The sequence below is a fragment of the Trematomus bernacchii genome, unplaced genomic scaffold (genome assembly GCF_902827165.1).
Source record: "Trematomus bernacchii unplaced genomic scaffold, fTreBer1.1, whole genome shotgun sequence".
NCBI classification, from domain to species: Eukaryota; Metazoa; Chordata; class Actinopteri; order Perciformes; family Nototheniidae; genus Trematomus; species Trematomus bernacchii.
This window is the reverse complement of record NW_022987582.1, coordinates 12518217-12541988: the sequence shown is the minus strand read 5'-3', so window position 1 is coordinate 12541988 and position 23772 is coordinate 12518217. Positions and strand designations below refer to the sequence as shown.

General features: G+C 38.9%; 1 protein-coding gene across 1 annotated transcript in view; it reads left to right on the top strand.

Moving 5' to 3' along the window:
* The window catches only part of LOC117480184 (plectin-like), a 71135-nt gene that overhangs the window by 25804 nt on the left and 21559 nt on the right, over nucleotides 1-23772 (top strand). The window contains 21 exon segments of the mRNA XM_034127397.1: nucleotides 994-1055; nucleotides 6089-6178; nucleotides 8040-8117; nucleotides 8228-8320; nucleotides 9905-10071; nucleotides 13646-13761; nucleotides 13941-14044; nucleotides 15602-15721; nucleotides 16976-17071; nucleotides 17167-17294; nucleotides 18582-18675; nucleotides 19100-19254; nucleotides 19912-20239; nucleotides 20333-20410; nucleotides 20529-20690; nucleotides 20871-20975; nucleotides 21496-21591; nucleotides 21682-21807; nucleotides 22303-22455; nucleotides 22561-22715; nucleotides 23303-23429. Of these exon segments, the coding sequence (XP_033983288.1) occupies nucleotides 994-1055; nucleotides 6089-6178; nucleotides 8040-8117; nucleotides 8228-8320; nucleotides 9905-10071; nucleotides 13646-13761; nucleotides 13941-14044; nucleotides 15602-15721; nucleotides 16976-17071; nucleotides 17167-17294; nucleotides 18582-18675; nucleotides 19100-19254; nucleotides 19912-20239; nucleotides 20333-20410; nucleotides 20529-20690; nucleotides 20871-20975; nucleotides 21496-21591; nucleotides 21682-21807; nucleotides 22303-22455; nucleotides 22561-22715; nucleotides 23303-23429 (2633 nt within the window).

The following is a 23772-nucleotide window of genomic DNA, read 5'->3' as shown; positions in this document are numbered from 1 at the left end:
TTCATACTTTATTACGGCCGGATGTGAATGAAATTATTTGCTATGCGAGTCAGTTAAGGTGGATATGTCAGTAAAAACACATTAGGGAAGCAACAGATAATCTGTTTCAGAATAATTGATTTATCGTTTGATTTGCAGGATGTCAGAAAGTAGTTAAAACGTTTGTCAAAGGTTTATACAGTCCAAGTTGATGTCTTCAAAAATCTTGTTTTGTCAATCCAAAACTCAAAGCTGTTCTCTTTATATAATTAAAACATAAAAAGGACATTTCCAATTTTTTTAACCTCTGAAAGCAGCATTTTCCGCAATTTCTTTAATTGATTTTCAGAAAAAATGGTGATTTGTATTATTGTTTGTCTATTAAATAATTGCAGATTTAGTTCGCATGGCTGAAAACAGACTAAGCCATACAGTCTGTTCATAATAAGTGGTGCCACACCTTGTGGTTTTTGACTGATCTCCAATGGCAACATGGGCGTGTGCAGGTTTATTGTCTTAGTAGGTGTGCTCCTTGCCAAGGTCTTGTTGTTTCTTGTTTGAAAATTGCACTCTCTAATAGTTATGCCAAGTCTTGGGATCATTTTGCAGAGATCTTCGGACCTCAATAATATTTTGGCCCATAAGATGGAATCCTTTAATTAAGTTTTCTGCCCAAGAGCACAGTCGGCAGCAGTGTCATAAAGCGAGACGCGACAATGCTATTACAATAGCGGCTCATCTTCCCACGATGAATGTTCTCTGATGTGGTCTGAATCAGTATCAGGCATGCACAGTCAGGACACATATTTTCACCCAGTGATGAATCCTTTTCTGTCCTACAGAAATCAAACAAGTCTGGCATTTTAGGGATTTCCTTTGCTGATGCTATGTCACATGCATGAGCTGTACATCCATCATTTGCTGTTCTTTTTGAGTTGCAACAAAACCTTAGCACCTGCTTTTAAATGTTTTCTTAAATGTCTGATGATTAACGATGGTTTGTCTATTTTGCAGATGAACGAGATCGAGTACAGAAAAAGACGTTCACTAAATGGGTCAACAAGCACTTGATAAAGGTAAGACCTGTTCCTGATTGTTGCTGTTTCTTATGGTACTTTAAAGGCCTACAATGTCATGCTACATTTTTATTTTAACGCAGACAAGTCACACTATGCACAAAACGGGAAGGGACATTGGAGACCTAGACCTCTGCCACAAAGGGCCTATCTCTCAATATTACCAAAAGGGAAAACAATTATTTGTTTATACTCTCTGTGATTCAGATACTCCCATAAATGTTCCTCATTGGGTTCTTCATTGGGTTCTTCATTGGCCCTTGTCACACCTTCCTTCAGTAAAAGGACCTGAGAACCTCTAACAGAATAACATAGATGTATTATTAATATTGTGTATCACTTCAGTTTTAGATCTGGTTAGAAGTAATGATGGAAAATAAGCTAGCTTATGATACATTTTTTAAGTCTGAAGAAAATGTTTTCTCTTGTGTTTAACATTGGGGAAAACAGGTGAAAAAAAAGGTTTTGGCGTCAGATGTTTTTTTTTTGGCAATGTTGTTGTAACCCTTTTTTGGCCACAAGAGGCTAAAGTGCACCACTATCCCCTGTTCTACTAAACTACTAAAAAAATATGTTTTTTTCTAGCCAAAACAAGACATAACAATAATGTTACTTTACTTGTAAAGCACATTATATAAATCTTTTGTATAAAGTAAAAAATAAAAAACATAATTGGAATCTTATTTTGAACATTGTGTAGTGGTGCACCTCCTTTGGACAACATGAGTATTACAACAACAAACATATCCACATTTTCTTTTTGTATTAACTTGCCAAAACGTATTTTCTATAAACCACATTTTTTTAATTATGAGAAAATACCATGGAACATTAAGCATACAAAACACTTTATCTCACCTTGCACAACTTTTTTCCCCACCTGCTTCACAAATAAAACCGGAAACAATTAATGTAAAATGAACCTCCTGGCAAAATATGTTTCAGAAGAACACCTGTTCTTAAGTCATAAACACAGGAGAGAAAACTATTTTCATCAGACGTAGAAAAAAATGTAGACTTAGATCACCAGAAAATAAAAAGAAGAAAAACACTAGCCTCCCAGGGCTACCGTAGGTGTCTCATTAAATTACCAGAATACAATGTTATGTCATGGTGTAAATTAAGTGACAGGCCATAATTATCTAAAATGCAATCCATCTCCCACTTTGCAAATTGTAAACAAAAGTGAAAGTTATTTCCAACACCTCTTCCCCCTCTCACATAAACACACATTAGCTGGTCATTTATCGTCTCACACTCGGCCTCTATAGTGCGCTGTGATGGGGAGGCTTACCAGAAGTCCAGTCTGTCACCAGCTGACCGCCTGTGTAAACCGTCCATCAGCGGTCGTCCACTCTCACCTACCTCACTCCCAAGTCTATAACTAGACCTGAAAGCCCTCCAATGCATCAATCTTTCATAGAAGTAAACAGGTCAGGATGGGGTAAAGTCAAACAGGCCGTATTCTTCACTCTGAGAATTCTCATTAGGAGTGAAAAATGACCCCCCGGAACACAATACCCCTCCCACAGAGAAGTATAAATATCCTCACTTGTGCCACTTTTCTTCCAGGAAACTCCTGTTGGCAGCAATGCATTAAAAGCCCTGCTTCCACATTATTTGTGTATTACAGACACAGGGCCATTCATTGTGTTTTTTTAATAGGGAAAAATAAGCACAAAGAGTGTTTTCCTTTCCATGAGTGTGCAGTGCTATTTTCTTTAGCTACCACAGTTTGAGAACACACTGTTGACCCCCCTCTTTTTTCTCTTAACTGTGCATTTTGGAGGGTGAGTCACAGACATCTGGACTCACTTAGCTTCTTCTGTAAAGGCAAATTCTGGTATGGGCCCGGAGCCAGCGGTGGGTAAGGCCAACGGTAGCACATGTGCTGCACAGACTTCTGGGTCTGTTTGGCTACCTGCGTAATATCCGGCCTTAAATGACAGGCACGCATTGAAGCGTGGGAAATATAGGCTGAAACTATTAAGTAGTTTGACGATTAATAAAATAGCGAAAAGTAGGCCAAAAACAATTCAAAGTCCAAGGTGATGTCTTTAAATGTCTTGATTTATAAGTCCAAAACCAAAATGTAAGGAATTGTCCTATTTGAGAGTCTGGAAACAGATTTGTTTACCTTTTTTGCTTAAAAGAAACGTTATCGCTTATTGATTATCAAAAAAGTTTGTCATTATTTTTCCACCAAGCTTTCAATGCAGCTCTGTTGATCTCTGTTGGGAAGTTGCCCAAGTATTAACATCAACATTGTTGTTTTCATATATATAAAACAAATCCATACTACATGAGCAGACCATTGCTTGTGTTTCACAAAGTTTAGCACTTCAATATTCTTGTCAAAAATGTAACTTTTAACTAAGAAGTGCAACAGATTAAAAAAAAAAAAGAGTTGGTTAGGAAAGTGTTAACTCCTTGGTTGAACATGAACCGACGCTCCTCTAAGGTTAAACGGATTTAATGGCTTTACGGTTGGTTTGACAGGGGCATGACTATAGGTGGGGTGCATCCATAAAGGGCCTCTGAGTGGTTTCCCTTACCCTGTAAATCTTGTTATGCTGTGGGACGTCACACCAGCAGCAGAACACACCTCTGTTTTCAAGCAGATTTCTAACATTTACTTAGACAAAAAACCTGTGGATCATTTTGAAGGGTTTAGAGGGGTTGCACAAGATGACGTAACCGAGGCATGTTAAGTGTTCTGTCTGCAGACAGAGGATCACAGTCGTGTTTTTTTTTTGGAGGGGGGGGGGGGGCTGTAAACTATGTGTGCTAATGATTATCACCTTGAATAGTTTACAGGACAGCTCATTTTAACTCTGACAGGGTAATTTGTAGCACAACACCTTCCTTTCAGCTGTAACAGTGGGGCGGGTCACATGGAGTCTCAAGTAATTGAGGGGTGACGATAGACGACACTTGAGTACACACATGACGGGGGGAAACACTAGAGAGTTAAAGACGTAAATAGTTTATATACATCGCTTTGAAACCTCCCCAGTTCATTACTAACATAATTAAATAATAATAAGAGAATTTGTTTTTCATTCTAAGAATAGGGCATTTAAATATATGTATTATTACATTTTGCACGACACTACAGTTGAATAGTGTCAAAATCTTCAACTGAAAGAAATGTCCCGTTTTTACTTACCCTTATTAGGACAAGTATTGTTTGCTTTAACAAGTTTTCTGAAATTCCAGGTCAAAATATTAAAATAATACATTATCTAATGCTAGCTTTTTCAGAGTTGAGGAGGCAGAAATAGACAAAGTTAGTGAAATACACACCTTTACAATAGTTTTAAAGACGTTTTGGAAGCAATATGGCTTACACTCCCAAAATGTCCTAATTTATATAATTGTGAAACTAAGAACTCAAGAATATAAATATTTCTATTACAGTTCAGTATTCAATGTGATCAAACCACATATGATCACATCTTGAGAATGTTTTCAATGTGTAGACGGTGACCCCTAGTGGTGGCACTGTTGGTTACCTTCACAAAAAGGAGGATCATATGTAAGGTTTGGATAACTGTGTTGAAACTGTTGCCAAGAGAAATTGGACACTGTTGAAACTTGCATGAGAAATGTGCTTTCATTCCATTTGAGGGCCGACGCCTTCTTCACGCACATGACCAAACACACTTGCATTACAGATGCCAAACTCAATCTGGTCATATAACTAATACAAAGTGTTAAATCTTCCTGTCTAATAGCGTCTTAATCAGATAAATTCACATTTCGTCCAAACAAATGCTCGTCATTTCATTGTCATTTATTTCTTCTCCTCTTCTCTCCTCCTTTGTTTCAAATCTTTCCCTTTCTCCATTGCTCATCCATCTGCTGTCCTCTTCACGAAGCATCAGAGGGCAGAGGTAGGTACTGGCATGATCGAACCTGGACTGTTATAAATGTCTGGTCATGGGGACTTTGCATGGAGACCAACCTCACATGTTTTCCCAACCCTCTCTTTTATTAAAATCTGTTTTCTGGTTGCAAGTACACCACACCTTAGTTCTATGAAAAGTGAATGCATATATCCATTAAGTTACCTTGTCTTGTTTGTGTTTATGATGATTTTTGGGTCACCAGTGCACTTTTTACCCCACTTATCTGGGTTTTACACATGGCCATCTATCACTTTTCAAGGATGACAGCTGACATTTAGCATTGGCAGTAGTAGTCAGGCTTGGCTGCTCAGGGCTATGCATTCCTGACCTGTGTAGAACTGTACTAGTGGAGAGAACACTCTGAGCACTGCATACACCGTATATAACACAGCTGGGTAGCACTTAAATAATCAATATAAAGCACTTTTATTATATCTGAAAATGTTAACAAAAAATACTGCATCCACACAATTATCATTTGGTATCAATTACTCACCCTGTGTTACCTTAAATTGGTCTCGCATGGTTCCAGTAGAAAGAAAAAATCCCCAAACTTGATCATTTGAATTGAATGGGGGCAACACCTCTTAGATTATCAACACACAACTTTCTTTATAATCCAAGTCTCATTGATCAAGTTGTATGTTCCCTAATTCCCAAACAAATGAATTTCCACTAAAACCTTACTATTTAAAACCTGTACAGACTTGCATGAGTAGCGCGCTTGCCAAAGTCTTCATGTGGAAGTATGGTTTTAGTGAGACTTTTCAGAAAGTAGTTAGCATAAAATAAGATAAATGAGAATTGGATTGAAGGGGTGAGGTGTAGATACAATAGTTGTCTTTATCGGGATGAAGCAATCCTTTAAATTGATTTCTTTCATCATATTTGACATAAATTCGGCCATCAACAACCAACTTTGTAAAAGAACCAGAATGTTGTTTGGATAGAAGACAATCTAAATAAAGTGCTAATATTGTGTTCGTCTTCATTGAGTATTTAAACAAATGTACCAGCTGGTATTCCTGAAAAGCTTTCCTTTTTAAACTATATGGGTAATTTGGGTATTTCTTTTTGTTTGCATCTTGAATCCTTGTGACACTGTTTTTGTTTCCCCTGCAGTCGCAGCGTCATGTGACAGACCTGTATGAAGACCTTCGAGATGGACATAACCTGATCTCCCTGCTGGAGGTCCTCTCCGGGGACACGCTGGTGAGTATCCGCCATGATGTCCGCATTCTGACCTTGGCTGGAAGCAACAAAGACACTGAAGCTTGGCTGCTTCTTTAACCTCAACCATCCTCCAACCAACACCTAACCCAGTCTAATTACATAAAGAGTACTTATGTGCAGCCAACCTGGAATATCATCCCTGTGGCAACAAATTGTAACCAATCGCAGCCAAGGTGTCACTCAAAGGCTTAACCCCAACCGAACCTACCAGAACAAAGACTGTCCTTACTTACAGCAGCTCCTGCGTCTACAATACACTGCCACATTGTTGCCTGCTGCTATCTTTTATAATCTGGTTCCAAGTAAATAGAGAAATTGTGGTTGCTTTCTATTCAGGTGTCTAGAGGATGTCGTGTGTCGCACTAATGACTGTTCTTTCTGACCAATCAGTGGGCAGCAGTGTTACTAATCCATATGTTAGTATCGGCACAGCTTAATTGGGACCTTTATTGTGGTAATACTAAAAAAAGTACCAGGAACTATTTTGCTATTGGGTGGCTGTGGCTCAGGAGGTAGAACTGCTGTTGACCAATCGGAATGTCCCTTTGTTGAATTCTTAGCTGCCAAAGTCAACACGTTGATGTGTGCTTGGGCAAGATAGTTAACCCAAAATTGCTTCCATTGGCCAACCGTGTGTGATTTTGTATGAATGTTAGTTTCCCTAACTAGGTGGCACCAAAAGTGCTTTGAGAGGTCACACATACTGGATAGGCGTTATATAAATGCAATCTATTTAACATCAGAACTTTTTTTAAGTTAGGTTGAGAAGTGCCATGCAGTGGAACGACAGTTTACAACTCAAATCTTAAGACTGACACTCAAGGCTCATTTCAAAGTCAGCCACTGGATACTTTATTTATTTGATTACCCTCGGGCTCAGATGTGTACAGAAGCTTCTTTGCTGAAGTCATCATTGCTGCGTCCACCGCCTCTGCTCATCTTCTGAACGCTTCCATAGCCTGGCCCTTGACACATTAACCCCACCTTGGCCTGTGTGTGTGTGTGAACTATACTTCTTTCTGATGTTCCTTCTCTACTCCTTCTCTTCCTCCTTTCCTTCTTATAACCTTCCTCTGTGTGTGCTGATCTTTGCCGCCTGGCCTCCTCTCTTTGCACTGCTCTTGCTGGGGCTAGCCGAGGGAGAAAGACGTGGGCAGGAGCGCTCGGTTGGTGAGTGGGTTGATAACTTATAGTAGACATCCTTGTTGTCTCTTCTTCTTATTATAACTCATCCGCGCTTCCTCAGTGATCTGGCTGTGCATGGTATCTGGACCTCCTTCATGGCGATTCAACTGTTTTGTTGCCTTTTTTCTTTCTGTCATTCACAGGCTTGCTTTTAGCATGTAGCAGCTGGATAAAAAACAATACTTTGTTTTGCATAGCAGTGTTTGTATTTGTTTGCTCTGATAACTATCATTACTTTCCTGATTTATATCAGAAGTTCAAATGAAAAAAAGCTAAGATAAGCTTGCAGTCAGCTGACTTGAATAATACAAAACTATGAATCAGTGGAAGCTATAATTATGCTGCTGTAATAAATATTCAAAAAGGTTTATAAATCCAACATTATACTTTTTTCCCTATACGTGTTAAACACAGTATCAGTTCAAATTAAATAGAATGCACACATGTTTGATTAAATCACAACACTGACCCACCTGAATTATTTGTTTAGAAGAATTTTACATTTGTCCTTCCTGTTAAATGTCTTATTTTCAGTTTTCCTTCCCATTTATTTCTCTGTCCGTAAAACCTTTCGTTCTCCGACACCATCAGTATACCAAGTGGTTCAACTCAACGTCTTTCATGCGACTGACTATTTTTTGTTCTCTTCTCTCAGCCCAGGGAAAAGGGTCGCATGCGATTCCACAAACTGCAGAATGTACAGATAGCACTGGACTTCCTCAGACACAGACAGGTATGGCACATAAATCAATACCCTAAACACGACCAAACACTTCCAATAGCATGACACAAGACAACTCATTATGTTTTCACGTGAGTATCACCTTGTTTTCTTTTTCTCAGGTCAAGCTGGTTAACATCAGAAACGACGACATCGCAGATGGGAACCCCAAGCTGACCCTGGGCCTAATATGGACCATCATTCTCCACTTCCAGGTCTCCTCTTCTGTCAGTTTTGTGTTATATTTTATTATCCCTCTCTATCTCTGGGATCAACGCCTGTCAGCTGCTGTTTCCCCATCTACCGGGAACCAATCAGAATGGAGTCTGCTCTTCGAAATGTATCTTAAAAGGGAAATTCTCCAATTGAAAAAACAGTATAATTACCGTATCTTTCCAATTGTTGAAGTATTCATGAAATTGGCAACAGTCTAAAGTAATAAAACACCATCAGGGTGTGTTAGTATGAGTCACTTTCCCGCTAGATCCCAAGAGGAGGGTGTGTCAGGAGTGTACTTGATTTCATGCTATACTCCCAAACATACCCCTTACTGTATAACCAGGCCTTTTCCTGTGTATGCCAAGCAGAATTCCCCTGGCATCAGCCTTTTAATATGCTGGACCACACCTTTTTATATCAGATGATTCTGATTGCCTTTATCATGGGAAATAAAGGAGGCATTGGTGGTGAGGGGGGTGAGGGGTGTGAGGGGTGCTCTGGTGAAGGTGCCATTGTATTACATTATGAGCAATGTTCCCGGAGTCTTTATCCGTTGATAGAATCAAGAGGAAAATAGCCGGGTGTTGGCTACGGTGAGTCATAGAGATCAAAAGGGAGTGGAAAATTCCCCTTTCCTCGTGTAACGTAGTTTGAAATCCCACAATGTGATTATCCTCAGAGAATTTAATTTAGACAGATAATAGGATTTAGTACGATCTGAGGTAAACAAAAGTGGAGAGAAGATTTGATATTAAAGTAACTCTAATCCTTTATCAGATCGTAGACATGTGTTGTATATAGCTGACGTGCTTTTTGAAGCAGGTAAACAAAAACTCCGAAATATGACACAACACCATTTCTTCCCCTAAAGCACGTTCTAAATGGCTTCTCTATTATTCCTTATAAACGTTCTATTAATGTATTATAATCAGCATATAGTGACGTATATATATGTAGCTAAGTAGTCATACATATTCATGATGCTTTATAACAATAAACACTATCCATTATAAAGCATGTTAGGATAAATGTAATAATAATTTATAACTGCTGATCACATACTGACATAAATGATAGAGTATAATAATTGCACTTTTGTAGAACTTTACTAAAAGCAAACAATGACTACATAATAATAATAATAATAATAATCAAATGATAATGCATAATACATTAATAATAATAATCACATAAGTATGTCTATTATGCGTTAAAGACATGGTTGCATAGAAAGCGCTAACTAAGATTTAAAAAAAAAAAAAGATTATTTCTAATTGAAATAAATATTTTCAGGTCAGATATGTTAGAGGAGGATAATTTGAAAGGCAATACATACAAAAAAAAAGAATAATAAAAACCCCTTCCCCTTAATACCTACCACAAATATAAAGTTATCTTGTTATACAGATGGCAATTAGGACTAATGAAGACATTAACATCGTTGAAAATTAACAATGGGTGTCTGGTGAATCTGTTCAGCATCTTATGGTTTCCACTAACTCATTTCCTCCACATTACTCCAATATGGATTATTGACAAGTGATCCACCCTCCTGACAATGTATTATCTATATATTTTAGATCTCAGATATTCAGATCAATGGCCCGTCAGAGGACATGACGGCCAAGGAGAAGCTGCTGCTCTGGTCCCAGAGGATGACGGACGGCTACCAGAACATCCGCTGTGACAACTTCACCACCAGCTGGAGGGACGGCAAGCTCTTCAACGCTGTCATCCACAAACACCAGTGAGTGGGGGCTTTATTTGCTGAGTTGTTGTGTGATCAGCAGGAATGCAATTTGTAGTCACATGCAGATTACAATAGTCAGCTAAATATATAGAGTCAAATGTCTAATTGAAACATGAAAAGTGCAGAGCTTTTGTATTACGACAGCAGTTTTCAGTCTTGTCTGGACATGCTACCACCTATGGGTTTTGTTTAATAGTGAGTGCAGTGACACAGGAGTGGGATCTGGGCGCTCTTCCAAAACTCAAATTACACGCTCTGTAATTAAGTCCCACTCTTGTTATTGACAAGAGCTCACGTCTAAATTGTGTACCTGATAACCAAGGCATTGTTTTGATTCTTTACAGTATTCTATCTAATTAGTTGTAATGGAAAGATAGTGCTGTATAGATTAAATAGTGCATAACCTCCATGTTGTTGCACTAGGGCTTCAATAAATAACATGCACGCCTGTCTGTTTAATCAGGTATAAAAACAGGGAAGCAACACAAACAAAACAAGCATAATTCAGAAATAGCGATGCAATTGTTCTCAACGCAACAGGGGACACTAACAAGTGACGCACACGGCTGTGATACGCTTGTTCTGCTGCAGTTTGTGTCTTATTAAGTTATTCAAACTTTTTGTGTGATCCCATGATTCAGATATAATATTAGCAAAAATGCTAATGCTAGGTCAACAGCAGATAGCAGATATCTATATCATGAGACCAAAATGTAAAAGACGGATATTTGACTTTATTCATTTCCTAAATGAAGGCACTGAGAGCAAAGCGTTCTAGCCAAGTGCATTACATGTAAGTGTCCCCTGGCAACACCAATGCGTTGTGGGCTTCTTGTAGCACTTCTTCGACATTCAGGACATGTTCCTTTGCTAGTGTTGTATGTATTTGCATTTATTTTTTTAATTCGCAGTGCGTTTGGCTCGAGGCCCAAATTAATATTCTACCTTTCTGTACATGACGGCACTACTGCTTTAATAAAAGTAATGCCTCTCCATAAACATGACAGGCCTTTAGGCTAGACATACCAAAGTTAGGCGTTGGAGATGAGTCATCCTGTACCACCTTGATATTATAAATCCTCTATTAAACATGATTAGTTTATTACATTGTTTGGGAACCTATTGATAAAAAGTAAAATATGGACTCTTGGAAAAAACCAAATATCATAATCCCACTTAAATTGTTGTGTGTCTTTATAGCTAAATTAGCGGTTAGGATTGCTTTGTGTGGGAGCATCCTGGGAAATGAAATTGCATTTCTTTCTCAGGAAGATATGTCAACACAACATAATTATTTGGGCTTCATGCAAAGGAGTGCCGAAATCAAAGTGGCATTAAGGGAAAGTTAAATGCTGAGCACGATTCTTTGGAGCCATTATGCATTGAGAGAAAGAGATGCCTGCAAGGGCAGGTTTCCTTGAAATGAAGCTTGAACCTGGACTTTTTTTCCCTTTTTGGAGACACCTGGGGCTAGATTAGTGCTGCATTTCAAAGCGGTCAGGGGTGCGGTCGGTTTGGGCGTAACTGTAGCACTCAGTGGCTGCTGCATGAAAACTGTGGCGTTACTTTGTGTTGAGGCAAAGTTAAGGACGTCCCGGAAAATACGTTCATCATGAGAATTCGAGAGTGTCGAGGGTTTTATGGAAGAAGGTTTACTGACTTCCAAAGCTACGGTTAAGTTTAGGTGGCATATAGCCAACTTGGACCAGGTTGTACACATAGAAGGCTGTTTCAGAAGGATTAAGGGGACCTTCACATGACTATGGACATGTTTGATTATGGATTGGATGGATTGAACCATCAAGCCTTTAAAGGATGAGTTAGCTGAAGCCAGCCCCTGCCGTATTTACTTGGACCATCTGGTAGATTTTTACGATGCTCAGTTTAAGAAAGAAGTCTAAGAAAAAGAAGGGAAGCCTGGGCTTCATCGGTGGCAGGTCAGGATCCGCCAGCAATGTCGAAAACCGGGTGGTCATGTTGTGCGAGGATATCCCGTCAGAGGGATCCTCCTGGGACTCAGGGTTGGGCTCCCAAAGCTCAGGGGGCCGCTCCAGCAGCGACGAACTGGGCCATGGATGGAGGTCCCTCAGTGTTCATGGAAGAGAGGGACAGAAGACGTCCTCTAGGCCAACAAAGCAATACTCTGTACGAGAAACTCGCCATGTGGAGGATTCTCCGGTTCATGGACGTAATGCAGAACGTTCCACTTTATGCATCAGGCAGGCGTATGAAGCTTTTTTTGTCAACATATTGTATTTGCTTAGTAAATGTCAAAATCAGTACTGTAAGGGATATGCATTACACAGTTTAATTTGTTGGATTTAGAAATGCTTTTAAAGCTGTTTATGAAAGTTCAAATATGCAAATATGCATGCCTTGAAGATGAGTTTCTGCAATGCGTGACCTTTTGTCTGTTCATGCAGTCAAATTGTGGGTGGGTGCCTACTTCACGCATGTCAGCTTTGATTACGTTAGCTTCTCTATAATTTACATTTGACCTACAGATGACATCTGCCAGAGATCTTCAAACACCCTGAGGACAAAAAGGCAGTTGCTCGTACCGGTCCATCAGAAAGATAACAAGTGGCTTTTTAATAGCAGGTTGCCGTTGGCAGATGGTCTTGAAAAAGCACAGCAACTGCTGCTATTCGTGTTATAAGATCAAAGAAAGTGGATCAGTATAGATGAGTTGAAGTCAAAGAAACTACCACAGTATGTTGTGTATTCACATGTTTTCTATTGCACTGTGTAACATATTTCCGCATGTTCAGTCCAGATCTTCAGTCCCGAATGTTCAGAATTGTATCCCTATAGATTGCCAGTTGTCTAAGGCAAATGTTATTACGAGCCAAAAACAAAATAAAATAATATAATCACAAGGAGTGTCATTGTCAAAGAGGCAACCAAATTTAAATTGATGCATTTCAAAAACGTAATACAGAAGTAAAGCCCCTAGTGAAAACCATGGAACAGCATGTATTTGCTAATTGGGAAAGCATGACAAAATAACTCAATCTGTTGGAAAAGTAAAAAAAGAATTGGACCCACATCTATGAAAGTGAAACGCTAGAAATAGAATGGATGATTGTATGCTGTTGTGGCCATGGGTTGGAACATTTTGGTTTTAATGGGTTTCAAATGGGACATTCTTTTTCTCAAGGGTCTTATAGTTTTGGCTATACAGTTTAGATCTATCTAAAGCTAAGATCCATCTTTTTGTACAAAAAAAAGTCTACAAACCCTTGCCAATAGTTACACCATATGAATTTGCCAAAAAATAGAGCGTAAAAGACCAAAACTAAAATGGCCCTGATAAATCACATGTGTTAATGTTATGAGCCCTCTATCCCATCCCATTTCCCTAGTGTAAAATTGTATTTCTGTATCCGAAATACAACACTATATATGCACAAACTTGAACACTTATACATTGCCATCCAAAGTATAATGGCAGTGTTGCAATGGGAACTCTAAGTGTGTGTCCTATCACTGCAGATTAGAATATTATTATAACGTACACGCCTTCCTGTACCCAGTTGGTAATTAATCGTCCATTTTTGTGTTCCCCCAGTCCCAGACTCATTGACATGGGCAGAGTGTACCAACAGTCCAACCAAGAGAACCTGGAACAAGCCTTCAATGTGGCGGAGAGAGACCTGGGAGTGACACGCCTCCTGGACCCCGAGGGTAAGATTTGGCCTAAGTCGATTTATATGAAACACCAGAGTTATGTTTTTAATAATAGTTTTATTCAGCATAATGTTACGTGCTTTGCTGTGATATTACTATGAGTTACTGACATTTGTTACTGTATACATTTTCAATTTGAAATAATGATATAATCCAATTTCTACTTCTACTTTCAGATGTGGATGTTCCACACCCTGACGAGAAGTCCATCATCACTTACGTATCATCCCTGTATGATGTCATGCCAAGGATGGATGTACATGATGGCGCCAGATCTAGCGTAAGCAGAACTTGTTCCATCCAGCTAGTCATTGAAGGTTTCTCATTTCTCTAATTCCCCTCCTCGACTCCCCTCCTCGACTCCTATCCTCGACTCCTATCCTCGTGTCTTAGTCCCGCCCACAGGAGATGCGAGCGGAGGAGTCGAGGAGGGAAACCGAGGAGAGAGGAGGGGAAGCAGCAGGCGGTTAGAGAAATGAGAGAAAACAGGCTACGGATGCGGACATATACACACACATATATTTATATAAATATATACAATTTCAGAATCAAACAAGTATGAGAGCACTCTCATAATAACGTAACACAATCAGAGACTGGATATATATATCCCCTTCTACAAATCATGATCCTTTTACTCAAGATAATCTACAGACCGTGTTGTGATTTGTTTTTTATTTTTACTTGTTGGTGGGTGTAGTTTGGTAGGCTCGCAATTAAAACATTTTTGGGTTGAAGTGTCCCTTTAAGCAAAAGTTAATGCAAGCTCAAAATACACAAATGGTTGCTATAATTTGATCTTTTTGATTGCTTGATCAGATGTAATCAAACCTGAAGAGGCTTGTGACTCTGCTTCTAAAAAAGCTTTTGTTAGCACTGTTTTATAATGCTTCCAAAAAAGCAAACATAAAAGGAGTCTTGTGAAACCAAATAAATGGTAAATAAGCATCCTGTGGTGTTTACAATACGTAAGCTAAAGGGGTTAAGATCCTATATCACTTATTATTTGTTTACACAAAACATACTGCTATTGCTGTGGTAGTGTATTCACACACACTAATGACATGCTGGGGCATTTCATTTCTTGTTGTATTTCAAGTCCTAATTTTAACCCTTGTGCCTCACTTTAAAAATGTTGCTCTGATGTCTTTACAGTACAAAAATAACTGCGATGTATTACTATGTTCCCAAAAATGTAATACACCAATAATGAAGATGCCATTAAAATATTATGTATTATTATTTTCAACTTTCCCCAAGTAAAATATTTCATCCAACTTCAGCTCTGATCATAACTAGCCTTTTTCAAATGTTAAACCCTTGAAATATGTCCTTCAACATAGTGTGATTGCTCTTGATTTTGAAGTAAACAAATCTTAACATTGTAATTTAAAAACTAGAATTTTGAATTCAGGACTTATTATATGAGCTGAGGTGAAATGTTCTAAATGTAAGTAAAATAATTACCATAATCTGAAATAGCACAAAATGATTCAAAACAATACATATATTTAAAAGCCAAAAATGTTCTTACTGTAGTTACACAAATGTTTTTAACTTGACTTTTCTTTCTTATAACTGCATACACTTTTGGAACATGGGAGAACTGAAGAAATATCCTGCTGTCTGTCTCGCAGCATTGTCTCCTCCACCTTTCCCCCATTTGATTTTATCAACCCCTTCTCCACCATCTACCTCCTTTTCCACTCACACAAGACCTGGATTGTTCCGTACCTAATTGAGTTTAGCTAGAGGGAACATGGCGACGCAGGAGAATAAGCGCCCTCCTGTCTGTTGTGGTTAAACGACTGTGTTTGTTCTGCTGTGTCGGCTGCAGGAGCTGGAGCTGCGCTGGCAGGAATACTACGAGCTGGTGACTCTTCTGCTCCAGTGGATCCGCCACCATGTCACGATCTTCGGGGAGAGGAAGTTCTCCGGCAGCTATGAGGAGATCGAGGTGAGATGATATGCTGATTTTAAGCCTCTCGGCTTGAGATTTGTCTTGAATACGTTTATAGTCGAGCAACAATAAATAGCAAAATATTATTTTAACTTCTTCCTCAATGCTCTTTGTGAAAATCATTCAGAATCAGAATTTATGGTTTATTCTGGGGGAAATTCGATTTTGTGACAGTTCCTCAATGTAAATACATTTACAGGTTATTTAAAGAAACGAGTAAAACATTTGAATACAAATAAATATATTGATGAAAACTAATAAATTACTGAAAAAGTTCAAATGTGCAGTAAAAATATAGAAATGTATATATAAATGACACGTTGAAGTAAAATGTCCAATTAAAGATACAATTTAATAGAATGAAAATGTTTAATATTTATAAACATAAGAAGTAAAAATGTGCATATTGTACATAACATAACATGTATATTTCAATACAAACAGTGGTGCATTACGGATAGCATAATATTAATGCTGAATTGCCCAGTTTTAAAGTGTTGGGCTGCTAAAAGTGAAGTATGTCATGTAAATGTATATCTAAGTAAGTGAATGTGTTTATTATTGTAAAAAATAATAGGTTTCCACTGTTAGATCAAAGAACACACTTATATCATGTCTAGCTTTTGGCAGATAAAGGCAACTGTATTTGCAGTTGTTGTTGTTGTGCCGTAGAGAGGGCGGGGCAGTGCTGAGAAAAAGCAGCCAGAAGGCAGATAAAAGCATAATCCCGAGGAGAATGACAACGGTGCCACTCCCTGTGTCTGATGCAAAAAAAAAGCATAGTGCAAACCTTTGGTTTAATTATCTTTTGAAGTCAAAGCATCTGCAAAAGTAGCTTTTCTTGTGCTGCTTTAACACAGTTATGTCTGGTTAGAGAGTAACATTTTACTTACATAATACAGGTAGGGAAGTTACCAACTCAGTTAACACCAGTCATGGGAAGGAACAAATGGAGGACGGCAAGTCACTGTGTACTCACTATAGCGTGATGTGTTAATTTAATCATTCTGTTTACGAAATTAGGATTCCAAGATCATTTCACAAGTACAACGTTGTGTCATTTAAGTCAAGTCAAGGTTTTAGGATTTGTTCTGTAAAGGAATAGAAGAGTATTCTTGTCTGGGATCTAAAGCACATTTTTGAGGGGCAAAAAAAGGGACATGTAAATTGTTTAAATTAATAAAACATTACTATCATAATAACAAACATGATTATAATTATAATTTTCAATGTGTGTGTTTTTTTCTTAAGCTTCTTTGGCACCAGTTTTCAAAGTTCAAGCAGACCGAGCTGCCAGTGAAAGAGACCGACAAGAACCGGACTAAACACATCTACCAGACCTTTGAGGCAAGCTAACCGCTAATGTTCTATTATTGTGTGTTTTATTGTACTCTGTTCTATTGAGTTATGGCTTATGCATTCTTCTTTCCACTTGCCCACAGAGTGCCGTGCAGGCTGGTCAGGTGAAGGTCCCTCCGGGCTACCATCCCATTGATGTGGAGAAAGAATGGGGTCGACTTCACGTGGCCATCCTGGAAAGAGAACGGCTGCTCAGGATAGAGTTTGAGAGGTTAGCATATATTTATATATTTATGATTCCAATTGTGATTCTACTTGTCTAAACAAGGACTAAAATGTTTACAGGACACCATTTTATATAAATAAGACATTTAATATCAAGCTACTAAGTAAAAGATTCCTAGTAGCCTAGCTTTAGCATAAAGATAATGAAGCTAGCTAGCTGTCCTGCAACACTTCCAACATCACCAAAGCTATGCTCAAAAAAAGGTATAGCAAAAATATATCATTGCCAATTATTTATTTAGTAGGCCTCAGTGCCAGCAAAATGTGTCCAATGTTGTCCGTCCACTTTTTTTTCATGAGCGTGATATCTAAGAAATGCGTAAAGGGTATTTCTTTAAAATTGGATCATTCACTGGGACTCAATAATGAAATTATTATATTTTGTGTTTAAAAGTGACTTCATAAACGCATGTTTGCTATAACTCAAGAAAGCATATGCTAAATATGACAATATTACTCAAATGTCTAATAAGACAAAAATGATGTACCAATGACAATTTTAACAGAAATGAATGTAAACTGCAACTCAGTCAGGTTGACTTTTTGGTTGACTTTTGACTAATGTTGCTTCTTGAACAAACAACTTGGAATGCTATTTGGCCATCATGTATTTTTACTCACAGAAATATGGCATAACTTTCCTGCTTTGGAAGGAGGAGTGGCACCAAACATTCCTGTCATAAACAATTTGGCTTCTATCAACACAAGAGAGATGTGTTCAGCATAATGGGACACAAAAAATATATAATTAGGATGAAATTAAATAGAATGAGACATTATAAATGATCCATGTATTTAGAGGAGCGTTGCATCATGCCTGGAAAATGTGCTGGTTTGGTGTCACAAGATTGCCCGGTCATCTCGAACGCTGATAGCCTTGTGTATGGTTCAGAGATGTGGAATGAGCAGACTAAATGTCTTTGTCAGAAAGCAATTTAGTCTCAGACAGAGAGAGAGACACAAGCAGAGTTTTTTCCAATAGAGACAATAGGAGAGTGAGAAGGACTGAGGTCCTTGGAGCTGGAACTGTAGTCGTTATGAAAGCGTAGAGGAATGGCATTTCTGGGTGACCCTCATAAACTGGAGTATTTGCTGCAACGCTCATGGCCGTAAGTGATCGTTAGCTTCTGGTAGTCTGAATGCAACGCGGTTGTCTAACATGGCATTTTGTCCTAGAAATGCCAAAGATGGCATTTATACTGTGGAGTTGGGACAGGGGGAAATTATGTTATTAATAGTATTGATCTTAATTTGTTTTTTTGATCATATCCAGACTTGAGAGGCTCCAGAGCATTGTCACTAAAGTCCAGATGGAGTCAGGGACTTGCGATACCCAACTCAGCCACTTGGAGGCCCTGCTGCAGACGGTGAGTCCTACTAAGGTCTAATATTAGAAATACATAACTTCTGTGTTTGTTCAAGAAGAAATAATCCAGAGTAAAATCATTTGAACTATATGGCTTTTGTTTATTTCATTGTGAACTAAGAAAAAGGGGATTTTAAATTCCTCTGCAAACTTTAGAATACTAGATCATTCACAAACTTACTATCAACTTCTGTTCGATCATATATTTCAGGAAATATTCAACCTAAACTCTATGAAGGTTGTTTGTCAAATTTGTAGTGCAAAAGAAAATGTGAATCTCTATATCCTTCAGGCAATAAAAAGGCTGATGCTTATGCGTCAATCACTGTCACAAGCCTTTTTGTTTCCTATTTCTTAATTACATTTTGATGACATTTGAAAAAGGAGATTGAATTTGATTATTGTATTGGCTTCTATCCCTTCAGGACATCCGTCTGCTGAATGCAGGGAAACCAGCTCAGCACACAGCAGAAGTGGAGAGGGAGCTGGACAACGCTGAAACGCAGGTCCGCCTTCTCTTCAACGATGTGCAGGTTCTTAAGGACGAGCGCCACCCTCAGGCCGAGCAGATGTACCGCAGGTGGGTGCAAAGTGTGCTGCATTCAACTTATTTTTTATATTATAAAATAGGTTATATACAAATCAGAGGATCACCAGTTCGACCCCAACCCAGTCAACATGTCAAAGTGTCCTTGTGCAAGATACTTTACCCAAAAGTAAAAGACATAAAATAGTGCAATAGAGTAACACGATGATGAAGTATTTTTTTGGATTGCCCCCATAATTACCATTACAAGGTCTCTCTTGACCAAAAGCAAAGGAACTTTTCCATTGGATTTAGAAATATTGCAGAAAACACAACCTTTGGCAAAGACATATTTATGGTATTTAAGCGTTTTGTTCAGCAGGATAACCTCCACATATACACACCCTATATGATTTTCTAATCATAAATGCATTCGCCAGAAGTAAACAAACTACATCACGGTTCATAGCTGCGAGTTACCATGGCTGCGAGTTACCATGGCAAAGCTAAAGGCAGCTAAAGTTCTCTTGTGTTAACCACAGACGTTATTTCAGGTGTCATACAAGTTAAAAAAAACTTTGACTTTGAGACGAGGGACACCATTCCAGGGTTTTAGGACTTATTTCTGCACCTCTCATTACTCATACCATTCAAGTAGTTGCAGGAATAGGAAAAATATGTAAGACAGTTCCAATTCTCTCATCTCCACAGGGTTTACCACATCCATGAGCGCCTGGTGAACCTGCGCACCGACTACACCCTCCGCCTGAAGTCCTCCGTCACCACTACCCAAGTCACCAGGACCAGTTCCAATACCATCCAGCAGAACTCCTCGAAGGTGCGGCCTGATAAGGACGATGTGACCCTTCGCTATCTCAAAGACCTCCTAATCTGGGTGGAAGAGAACCAGATCCGCATCGATGAGTCCGAGTGGGGCTCTGATCTGCCCTCGGTGGAGTCCCAGCTGGGCAGCCACAGAGGTCTGCACCAGACTATAGAGGACTTCCGCGCCAAGATTGAACGGGCGAGGGCTGACGAGGTAACTCATCAGAAGGGATTTGACACTGTTATGTTATGCTGTTGATGCTGTGCAGTTGATTTGAAAAGTAAACCATTCCTTTATCTTCTACAGAGCCAGATTTCTCCAGTCAGCAAGGGCGCGTACAGAGATTACATGGGCAAACTGGACCTTCACTATGGAAAACTTCTGGTAAATATTTTCATGTATCAATCCGCACTGAATACAAATTCTATAAATTGTAGTTCTTAGTAACAAATGCTATAAGTTGTAGTTCTTAGTATCTAAAAGGTGTTTTTTGTTCTTTCAGAACTCTTCCAAGTCCCGTCTGAGGAACTTAGATTCGCTCCACGCCTTCATCAGCGCTTCCACTAAGGAACTGATGTGGTTAAACGACAAGGAAGAGGAGGAAGTCAACTTTGACTGGAGCGACAAGAACCCCAACATGACGGCCAAGAAAGACAACTACTCGGTGTGTTATCAAAGAGTTTGTATTGGAATCAGAAACCTTATTATTCGTCCCAAATGTACGCTTTTTCAGGAAAGGGGACAGTGGAAGATATTTAGATGAATTAATTTAATGTGAATTCATAAAATAAAAGATTTTTCTCCAAAGATTGCAGTCATTTACATTTGTATTTTCATTGTTCAGGGTCTAATGCGAGAGCTGGAGCTGAGGGAGAAGAAAGTCAACGATCTGCAGGCCATGGGAGAGAGGCTTGTCAGGGATGGACATCCTGGCAAGAAGACTGTTGAGGTAATTACTGTCATTACAAGGCTTAGTTGATTACTGGGCTCTAATTGGTCAATTTGGACATTAAAGAGGCCCTGTTATGCTTTTTTTGGGTTTTCCCTTCCCAGTGTTATATATGTTATTGTGCATGTATATGGTTTCTTCAACACTTGTTTACTTTCGCGACGTGCTTCTATTGGCTAGTGTTCCAACAATTTGTACGAGATAGGCAAGGGGTGGGACATCTCTAAGCTGTTGACCAATCACAACAGAGCCAGCCAGCTAACCAATCAGAGCAGACTGGGCTCTGGTTTCAAACAGAGGGTTTAAAGAGGTGCTGCGGCACAGTCATTATGAGAGAAATAAATACTTTTTTCAACATGAAAGCATGTAAACATGTCAAAGTAGAGACACAAAATACAGTTATGACCCTGGAAAGGAGTAAAATAGGGCCCCTTTAATACTCCACATGCTGTATAAAAGCTACAGTACTACCCTTAACAAGGCCTCCTTGACTTATGCACGGTCTTCACGTCTCTTGCAGGACTTCACCGCTGCCCTGCAGACTCAGTGGAGCTGGATCCTTCAGCTGTGCTGCTGTATTGAGGCTCATCTCAAAGAAAACACAGCATACTACCAGGTATGGAACAGTGATTTTATTATAAATTAGTCTCTCGAATTCCACTCATAGATCAAAGAGCCAAGTGTTGAGTCCCCTCTCTCCACACAGTTCTTTGCCGATGTTAAAGAAGCTCAGGACAAGATGAAGAAGATGCAAGAGAACATGAAGAAGAAGTACAGCTGTGATCGCACCACCACAGCCACACGCCTGGAAGACCTGCTGCAGGATGCTGTGGTGAGTCATTATTAAGCTGTACATGCACGTGATGATGCCAGATCTCAAAAATATGTAAAAGGAATTAGAAAGTATATCAAGGTATTGTGATTATTTCCTTATTAAGAGGTATTTTTATTCTTATTATCTGCTTTTCAGAGATATGGTTTTACTACACCACATTTGGTAGAATAGTTATCACTTGTAAGGAGGTAAAATAAGCACAACATTAAACAACATACACATCAATGCAGCAGCAATATATATATATATCCAAACACACAATATATAATAGTAAAACAGACAAGGAACCTACACAATAAATATTTAGCTTGTACTTTAAGTACATTTAACTGATTATACTAACATACCTTGACTTAGGTAAAGTTTTGATTGCCAATTGTTTCATCATGCTATTAAGGATCTGAAAAGTGCTTCCACCACTGATTTATTGCGCACCATTACAAACCTAGGAATTACATTTCTCTAAGTCCTATTTATTTTTGTTTTCATCAGGAGGAGAAGGAACAGCTGAATGAATACAAGACTCTTGCGACCAGTCTGAACAAGAGAGCCAAGTCCATTATTCAGCTGAAGCCACGCAACCCCACCACCTCCATCAAAGGCAAACTGCCCATCCAGGCTGTGTGTGACTTCAAGCAACAGGAGGTCAGTAAAGTGTTATTTCCCAGCAAAGAGACCCCAAACTAATCACAGAACCTTAGCATGTCCTATTTCATGTATGTAATGTATCGTTGTTTGGTTGTGCTTCAGATCACTGTGCACAAAGGAGACGAGTGCGCGCTCCTCAACAACTCGCAGCCCTTCAAGTGGAAGGTGCTGAACCGCTCCGGAAACGAGGCAGTGTTGCCCTCCGTCTGCTTCATGGTGCCTCCGGTCAACAAGGAGGCCGTGGACAGCGTGTCCAGGTGAGAACGCGGTGAAAAGGAAAGAGTCTTGAACTCGCCTGTAGCTTTTGTAATACGATGATGAGATGGTATTCACAGTGGTAGAGGTAACATGTTTCGTAAAGTCCTGAAACAGCAGGGTTTGTGGAAAGGGTGGTTCTTTTTTGGGAACATGTGACGCTAGAGATAACCTTTAACTGATTATTCATTTAAATGAATACCTCACACACAAAATCACATGTTTGGAGATCAGTTACTCATGTGTTGCCTTGAATAAATGAAGATACGTTGCTGCTTTTCCTGAAGTAAATCAGAGCAGATATTCACAACAGCAAACTTTATTTAAAAAGAGTACCTTTAAACACTTGGTACAATCCAAGTTTCATTCATCCATGCACTCTACATTTTGATTATTTCTTATCGTGGATTTAAAGGTAATTTCATATTTTGGGTCAAACATTCCTTTAAAGGCGTCATTTCTGCATTTCTTACTCTGATGTATTACACAAAATAAATAATGTGTGTAGTATTTAACTGTAAACCTCAAGGTATAATCTCTGAAGTACCAACTGTTCCTAATTTGCTGCACTCTCTTTGTTCCTCTCCAGTCTGGATACAGGTTATCAGCAGATGGTTACCATGTGGCAGACGCTCCACATAGACATGAAGAGCTTGCTGTCATGGCAGTATCTGATGAGAGACTTCAAACTGATCCGCTCCTGGAACATTATCATGGTGAATATTTTTGCCACCTTTATGCAAGAAAAAATTAAAAAGATTCCATTTAATAGGCATGTGTTACAGAATAAGTGTAAATGTCGGTCGTTGGTGTTGGAAAATGAAAGAACAATACTAAAAGCATAGTATTTGAATTTAAACAATATAAAAGCTTCAGCAAAATGTACTTAGGGAAACAGTGGCTTTTATTTAAAAAAACTGTTCTGTTTGAAGTCTGATTAAATGATGGCATGTCCGAAAATAGTGACATAGTGATACAATTAATGACAAAGCAGTTATGTTTGTGCTTTAATGATTCTGTGTATTTTATTCCACAAAATAAAGACTTCAAACTAAACTT